Raw genomic sequence first — 9,248 nt, 5'->3', positions numbered from 1 at the left:
TGGAAACTTCGGCTCTAGTCAGGCTTTGTTGGGCTTCACGGGGGTTGAGTGGGAAACTTCAAATATTCCCGTACTTCGATGCATGTTTTATCCCTATATTTATTTTAATTGCGGAAACCTGTAAAAGTACGAAAATATAATTATTACATGATTATTAAACACATAATCGACCAAAATGCTATGTCTCTCGGGGTTTAATATTACAGTTTTGGTTGCTTATCATCATGATATAGAACGATCTGCGTAGTGATACGATTTGTTCTAGAGCAATCTCGTAGCTCACGGACGCGAGCTAATGATGTAGATCGTTCTGACGGTAGTTCGGAGAACTAGGTTAGAGGTCGGTGTGGTATTTCCACTATGCTGAACACGTGCTCAATATTCCCGGATGAGAATATCACTCCCTCACATAATCGTTTCGTCTACATTGTGGGAGGTCAACCTTGTTGATTCATTAGCTTATATTAGAGTTTGTTGTGCAACGGAAGCGTTAACTAAACAAATGGTGATAACAAATTGAATGGGTGATGAAACACAAACAAACAAAGTACCCATCAATGCAAAAGTAAAACAAACAAATAATGGAGACAAGATTTTCATGGTTCGGCAAAGGAGAAACTTCAAATTGAGAGAGAATCAAATTGTGTTTATACACTCGCCTTGGTTAAATAGAACCCCCAAAGTCACTTTGTTTATGAACTCACTAATCTCTCATACATTGGGTTAAAACCCTAACTTCATATGTATATATTGCATATGAAATTTCGGTTAAATCTGAAATTTCTGTTCATCTAGGTTAATTAGTGTAAAATCGGAACTCTGCTTGTGCAACGCCATGGGTATGCGTCTATCTGATGGAGCACAAATGATAGGTGTGCGCCTATCCCAATATCCCAACAATCTCCATCCGCACGCACCTATGAAATGAAATGCAATGTTAGGTGTGCGCCTATCCCAACAATTCTCCTCGAAGAGAAATTCTCAAATTCGAGCCGACCAATGAACCTGACTAATGCACTACAAGCAAATAATCTCCACCTTTGCCCAACTGTCACAAAGGACCAAACAAGCAAACGTTCCGAAGAACCAACAAGAAAATGTCCCGAAGGACCAACAACGGCTGCGCCACATAATGGTTGCCTACGTATGCTCTAAATGGGATCAAGCCAATTGTAGTTCACATATGTTCATAAGAGCCAAATCATCTCACATGAAGGATATGAATCAAGTCCAAGCAATGGTGGAACTTGACTCCATAAACCACTATGGTTATCATATTAACGGGGTTCTCCTTGGTGTCTATCACTCTATCTTGGTGCCTATCATTATGTTTCATTTCATAGGTGCGCACGAATGGAGATTGTTGGGATATTGGGATAGACACACGCCTATCATTTGTGCTCCATCAGATAGGCGCACACCCATGGCATTGCACAAGCAGAGTTTTGATTTTTTGTGAATAAGCCGAGATGAGCTGAAATTTCAGATGCACTATATATATGATGTTAGGGTTTTAACCCAATGTATGAGAGATTTGTGAGTTCATAAACAATGGGACTTTAGGAGTTCTATTGAACCAAAGTGAGTGTGTAAATACAATTTGATTCTCTCTTAATTTGAAGCTTCTCCTTTGCTTGTGGATGTAGGCGCAACTTGTCGAAACACGTAAATCTTGTCTCCATTATTTGTTTGCTTTACTTTTGCATTGGTTGGTACTTTATTTGTTTGTGTTTCATCACCCATTCATTTTGTTATCGCCATTTTCTTAGTTTATGCTTTCATTGCACAACAAAGTTATCCTAGGATTCCTACGACCAAAAAATAGTGAATACTCCGATTGTAAGCCTATATTATCATATAAAGTGGAGCCCCCCAAATTGACTTACTTTAGATTTAAGAGCTTGTAAATAGGAGCCACTGCAGTCTACAGGATCATATATGCTTTATTTTACTATGCTCTTGTATTTTACTCATTTTATATATCAATAGGATAGTTACTTACCGTGTGAAAAAAACTGAAAAAACAAAGGTAATTGTAAAGGAGCGTTTTAGTTCACCTTTACATATAAGGATAGAAGGGGAATGGGATTGAATATGGTAAAGACCGAGTTCGTTGATGAGCGAATCTTCTCTTGATTTTGGGGGCTGAGAAGAATCAGGTCTGGCGTAGTTCATATGAGAGGTATTTATAGATGGTGAAAGTGAATCTTAACCCAACACGTGTAAAGATCAACACAAATGTAGGGTGGAGATACAGAAGGCGTGTGAGAACTGTATTGGTAGGCATGCTGTAATGATGTGGATTAGTAGCAGTGGTTAGTAGCTTACCGCAGCGGTTAGTAGCTTGCGGCAGTGATTTGTGTAAGTGCAGCTTTGGTCATGATTGCTTCTAGAAGATAGGCTGAGTCATGATATAGAATGATCTGCATAGCAATACGATATGCTCTAGAGCGATCTCATAGCTCGTGGACGCGAGCTAGTGACATAGGTCGGAGAAGTAAGTCAGAGGTTGGTGTGGTATTTCTGTTTATGGGGGACACGTGTGTGGTATTTATTGGATGTGAATACTACTCCCTCACACAACCCTCTCTCAGTAGGTCGCTTTGTACGGAGGACCGATCTGCTGAGAGAGAACGATAGCACGTGTGTTTAGCACATGTGAGGATGCGAGTAGTTGCAAACATAAATGCCGAACGTGTTACTGACGTCGGTGCTTGTTGGATAATGAACTGTTGTGAGACGGTAGCTGGCACGTGGGAGAATCTGATTAGAATTTTGTATTATGAAACACATCATTTGCTCTTGAAGTACCATTTTGATGTTTACATCTTGAATTTGACATAGAAGTGTATGTGGTGAATTCTGAGTATGTTGCAGTTTGAGAGGGCATTCGTGTTCGAGCTAACATGTCGTCTCTAGTTGACTTTAGGCATGCATGGCCGTGACTAGAGAATAGTTTGTAGTGCTAAGTACCATCTGAGCTTTAGTGAGCGTATTATTGTAGAGAATGCTTGTAGCTCTGTTAGAGCGTTTATGCTGGAGAACGTTTGAACCCCTGAGAGTTTTTTAGTTTGGTTGAGTGTGCGGCTCATTGAAAGGGTTCTGCACTGAGTTGGATCCTAGAACTGTAAGCTCTCAACTAGTGAGAATTGAGTGGAGCCTAGAGCGGTAGGTCATCAACTAGTAAGAACTATAGAGGCTATGGAGCCAGGTAGCTCGAGTGAGCGTGGTAGCTTAAGAAAGTTTGTTGCTCGCGGAGAGCGTGTTAGCTTAAGAAAGTTTTTGCTCACGGAGAGCGTGTTAGCTTAAGAAAGCTTGTTGCTTGCGGAGAGCGTGTTAGCTTAAGCAAGCTTGTAGCTCGCTGAGACCGTTCTCACTGAGTTGATCCCAGAAGTATAGGTCCTCAACTAGTGAGAATTGGAGAGGCTTTGGAGCCTGTAAGCTCCAGAGAGCGTGCTGCTCATGGAGAGCGTGGTAGCTTATGAAAGCGAATTGCTCACTGAGAGCGTTCTCACTGAGTTGATCCTGGAAGTATAGGTCCTCAACTAGTGAGAATTGGAGAGCCTATGGAGCCTGTAGGCTCAAGAGAGCGTGCTGCTCACAGAGAGCGTGGTAGCTTATGAAAGCATATTGCTCGCTAAGAGCATTCTCACTTAGTTGATCCTAGAAGTATAGGTCCTCAACTAGTGAGAATTGGAGAGGCTATGGAGCATGTAGGCTCCGGAGAGCATGCTGCTCACGGAGAGCGTGGTAGTTTATGAAAGCGTATTGCTCACTGAGAGCGTTCTCACTGAGTTGATCCTAGAAGTATAGGTCCTCAACTAGTGAGAATTGGAGAGGCTATGGAGCCTGTAGGCTCAAGAGAGCATGGTAGCTTATGAAAGCGTATTGCTCGCTAAGAGCGTTCTCACTGAGTTGATCCTAGAAGTATAGATCTTCAACTAGTGATAATTGGAGAGGTTATGGAGCCTGTAGGTTCAAGAGAGCGTGCTGCTCACGGAGAGCGTGGTAACTTATGAAAGTGTATTGCTCACTGAGAGCGTTCTCACTGAGTTGATCCTAGAAGTATAGGTCCGGCCTCAACTAGTGAGAATTGGAGAGGATATGGAGCCTGTAGGCTCAAGAGAGCGTGGTGGTACTCGGTGGGCGCGGGGACCAAGTGAGTCTACCGCTTAGTGAGTAATTTGGCTCTAGTGAGCGACCTGATTTGGAGATCGCAGTTGATAGCTAGCCTTGACAACAGGAGCTGAGGCAACCTCTGGGTCTTGACAATAGGAGCGGAGGTGACCTCTGGGGTCTTGACAACAGGAGCGGAGGCGACCTCTGGGGTCTTGATAACAGGAGCGGAGGCGACCTCTGGGGTCTTGACAATAGGAGCGTAAGTGACCTCTGGGGTCTTGACAATTGGAGCGGAAGTGACCTCTGGGGTCTTGTCAACAGGAGCTGGGGTGACCTCTGGGGTCTTGACAACAGGAGTTGAAGCGGTGACGTTATGTAGCGTTTGAGCTCGAGTGAGCATTATACTCAGCTGGGTGTCGTGACCCGAGTGAGTCTGTGGCATCCTGATTTGGAGATCGCCGTCAATAGCTAGCCCCAGTTTATTTTTGAAGTTTTAATTGACCTGTACAAAATGCGAGCTAACACCAAAGAGTTAGTATGAACTAACAGTAGTAATTCTGGAGATGCATAAAGCATAATAACTGAATTGAGCCTATTGAGATGGCAATGACTAGCCCCAGTTCGGAGATGGCTGTGGCTAGCCCCTAGTTTGGAGCTTGATGAATCTGTACAAAATACGAGCTAGCACCAAAGAGTTAGTACGAACTAACAGTAGTAATTCTGGAGATGCATAGAGCATAATAGCTTAATTGAGCCTATTTAGATGGCAATGACTAGCCCCAGTTCGGAGATGGCTATGGCTAGCCCCTAGTTTGGAGCTTGATGAACCTATACAAAATGCGATAGCACCAAAGAGTTAGTACGAACTAACAGTAGTAATTCTCGAACTTGATTGACTGCACTCTAATCGATTCTTTGCGACAGCTTGTTGATCTGCTGGTTGACTTCATGGATACCGTCCTCTGCTATTGCGCCAGTAGGATTTTGTATGTCTACTTGTTCTCGTAATGCAACATTCTCCTGCCTGAGCAGGGTGATGTGCTCGTTCATGGTACCTAGTTGACTTACTAAGCTCTGGATTTGAGCTTCGAGGCTTGCCATGCTTGGTGGGCTAGAGGATTTTTCTTTTGGTTTTAGGATTTGTGAAGTGGTTTCTCAAGAAATCGAGACCGCAGACGACGCCAATGTAAAGGAGCATTTTAGTTCACCTTTACATGTAAGGATAGAGGGGGAATGGGATTGAATATGGTAAATACCGAGTTCGTTGATGAGTGAACTGCCTACGTATCTTCTCTTGATTCTGGGGGCCGAGAAGAATCAGGTCTAGCGTAGTTCATATGAGAGGTATTTATAGATGGTGAAAGTGAATCTTAACCCAACACGTGTAAAGATCAACACAAATGTAGGGTGGAGATAGAGAAGGCTTGTGAGAACTGTGTTGGTAGGCATGCTGTAATGATGTGGAGTAGTAGGAGTGGTTAGTAGCTTGCGGCAGTGGTTAGTAGCTTGTGGCAGTGATTTGTGTAAGTGCAGCTTTGGCCATGATTGCTTCTAGAAGATAGGCTTGAGTCATGATATAGAACGATCTGCATAGTGATACGATATGTTCTAGAGCGATCTCGTAGCTCGTGGCCGCGAGCTAGTGACGTAGGTTGGAGAAGTAAGTCAGAGATCAGTGTGATATTTCTGTTTGTGCTGGACGCGTGTGTGGTATTCATTGGATGTGAATACTACTCCCTCACAATAATCTATAGAACTAAAACTAGTAAAGATGAGTTCGAAGAAAGTAAACCACAAGAAACTTAAGTTGCTAAACAAATATGCAGATCTACAAAAACAAATTATTCACTTGAATTTGCAAGACAGGGCAAAAAGAACCAATTATAACACACACCGAAACCGATAATATATAAAAGGATACTAAAGAGATAACGCTCCCACCAATCCAACATGTAAAGCCCAAAAGTGACATTGTAAAGGTAGATCTTGCGCTGAATCCAATTCATTACTTCAGAATAAATAAAAAAGTGAATAATCACTTCACCTGTCAAAGAAATAACAGAAACATGAGCATTGAGTTGGCAACTGGTATAGCGGTGTGCATATTAAAACATGAGCTTCATGCCTTCATGCAAAGCGCATTAATTCGCACAAAGCACATTAATTCGCACAAAGCACAATGATGGTTATTTCTCACTTTCAGTTCCTACATCTACATTACATATGCGTGCGTTTTCATCGTGAACTGAAAACTTGAATCACCAACGCCACATGGCATAAAAGAAAAGTGGCCGAGGGTGTTGCATGGAGTGAACCAATAACATAAGAATTATCCCAATATTCAACAAAAACATTATCTCTACTATAGAAAACTGTATCTACCACCCGTCCACCCACCCCTAACCCATAACTTAATGCTTGATATGCTATAAACTAGGAAGAGTGTTCCATATGAATATATCACTTCCTATGCAGAATATACTTAAAGAAGAACGAGTAAAGCAAATCATATAGAATTCATATTTACTTGTAAGGTAGCCATGCTTTCCAAACCTTGAGACGTTAGGTGTAGCATGACAAATGAGTTAGGCTTTACTAGATCTCAGAGGGATCTTCTGCAATTCTGTGTTATACATTTTCACCTTGATTGGCAGGGTTTTTTCTGTTGCATTTACTCATGACTCCGACTTCATTAGGATACTAGTTAATTAATAAATGGTGCAGTGAAGATAACAATGTGGAGTGAGTAATTTGGAACAACTATGGAAAAATGATATATTGGTATGATGCTCATAGATATCTCCACACATTTAACGTTTTAAGGAATAATTGTATGTCTTTCAACAGAAGAAAGAAACGCATAAGTAATGGTATAACTGCAGAAAATGTTTTAGTGCAAACTCCTAAACTATTTGATTCTTGATTTGTTTGTGTGTTTTCAGCCATCTCAACTTCTGTAAGGCTTGGAACTGTGGGAATATAACAAGTTGATGGCGATTGGGTTTAGGAAGAAACTTAAGATCTCTTGCTTTGTTTCTTTTCAGTGCACCACTTGATTCAGTCAATTTTTTGATCAGGCCTTTGTCTTGTACCATTTCATTTGCATTGTTGGTTTGTATCTTTAAGGGTTAACTAGTATTACCCCTCACTAGATGAGTCAACTTGGGTTGACCGTGTTTTTTTGTGTATTTGGGGGAAACCCCGTCTAGTTGTTGGGGGCGGTAATACTCGTTAACCCGGCCTATCTTTAATTTATCGGTGGCTAGTTCGTCATGGCTGTCTATTTGAATAGAGAGATTTTCTATTGTTGTAAAGCAATAGCTAGAGCGTTTATGCAGCCCATTGTGCCATATATGATACAACTTGAGGGCACTATAGTACCAGGGAATGAGCATGAGGTATGCAAATTGTTTTAAGTTCTTATATGGGTTGAAACAAAAGCCAAAGTAATGACACGAAAAATTTGACAGTGTAATGATGTCCAATGGATATCAAATTAATGATGCTGATAAATGTATTTACTTTAAATCTTTTGATGTAAATACATATGTGATTATATGTCTATATGTGGATGACGTGCTCTTCATGAGTCCTAGCCTTGATGTTGTGAGAAACATCAAGATGTTCTTACCCTCCCAATTTGAAATGAAAGATTTGGGAGAAGCTGGTGTGATTCTTGGAATCAAAATCATCAGAAACAGTAATAGCTATACGCTTTCACAAGAGCATTGTGTTGAGAAATTTTTAAAAAGTTATACTATTATGACAGTAAGCCTGTGTCGACACTTTATGAGGCAAATAGTGAACTTAAGAAAAATAATTAACATAGTATCTCTCAGTCTAAACATGCCCAAATTATTGGTAGTCTCATGTACTTGATAAATTGCACTAGACCTGACATTGCTTATGCAGTTAACAGGTTAAGCAGGTACAATCATTGTCCCAGTCAGGAACATTGGGGGTGCTTTAGAGAGAATAGCCAAGTACCTGAGAGGAACAATAGATTATGGCATACGTTTTAGACGAACTCCACCTATAATAGAGGGTTATTGTGATGCAAACTGGATATCTTATTCTCATTATATCAAGTCCACTAGTGTAACGCCCCAAACCTACTATATCCTAGCTAACCAGCCCAAGATATAACGAGTCGGAGAACCCAGTTACTTAACCGTCTCGACAAGTGCCAGAGTAGTCAAGTAACCGGTTTACAAAATGAAACCATTACAATAAGTCAAATACGGGTGATAACTAGCAAATATAAAACAAAAAAGAAAGTGTCCAAGTTCTAACCCGAATAATATCCCAACTTCTCTCTCCACGTGGTCAAGAATCAAACACCTACAAAAATCTGTAAGGGCGTAAAAACCACGCGCCCATAGACAAACCTAACATCCAGTTAAAACAAATTAGCAAGCCAACCATATATATTTCATATTTCATATTCTTAGACATGATCGACATATATTACCAAATATTTAGCGGGTAATTACTACCGTGTAAATATATTTGCATCAAACATAATAATCTAACCACCAATAAGAACAGATGAAATAGTCACAAACAAGACAGACTAATCAAAGTCGGAATCCAACAGAATAACTTGACAACTCAAACTCAACAATCAAACATCACATAATAATTAACTTAGTCATGCGCATTGTCACCAAATTCGGCGTTTTTTTGAAAAAAAAAAACCGTTTAAAACCCGAGATATTGGCAAAGCGTCTTAGTCCAGTTTAAAACCCGAGTTTTTCAAAAAAACGCGTTTTAAACTTAAAAACCGTTTAAAACCCGAGATTTTGAAAATCTCTCGTTTAAAACTTTTTTTTTTAATAATAATTTAAAAGAAAACGCGAGAAGAAAAAGGGGTTTTGGAGTTTACCTTTTTGAAGAGTGGGCTAACGATTGACTTATTGAGACAATTCTATTTTGCTTTAGACTATTAATAATTGGAAATTTTAAAGTTATTAACTTATTTGTAGTAGTTGATTATGCCATTATGGTTGGTAATTAGTAGTATCTTATTTAGAGTTGTGTTTTGGTACTGAATCTAAAACTTCTAGTATTTGGATGAGTAATTATAATTTGATACTTTCATGTATTTGAATTTTCTTTCATTTGTATTA

General features: G+C 40.2%; 1 protein-coding gene across 1 annotated transcript; it reads right to left on the bottom strand.

Moving 5' to 3' along the window:
• Positions 1 to 5,960: 5,960 nt before the first annotated feature.
• LOC147509920 (uncharacterized) lies at positions 5,961 to 6,125 on the bottom strand. Its single transcript, XM_086597949.1, has one exon. The coding sequence runs from the start codon at positions 6,123 to 6,125 to the stop codon at positions 5,961 to 5,963; it is 165 nt and encodes a 54-aa protein (XP_086454075.1).
• Between the last annotated feature and the right edge of the window lie 3,123 nt (positions 6,126 to 9,248).

Source organism: Coptis chinensis, chromosome 3 (genome assembly GCF_015680905.1).
Source record: "Coptis chinensis isolate HL-2020 chromosome 3, ASM1568090v1, whole genome shotgun sequence".
NCBI classification, from domain to species: Eukaryota; Viridiplantae; Streptophyta; class Magnoliopsida; order Ranunculales; family Ranunculaceae; genus Coptis; species Coptis chinensis.
Note: the sequence above shows the minus strand (reverse complement) of the source record. Positions and strands in the feature narration are given on the sequence as shown.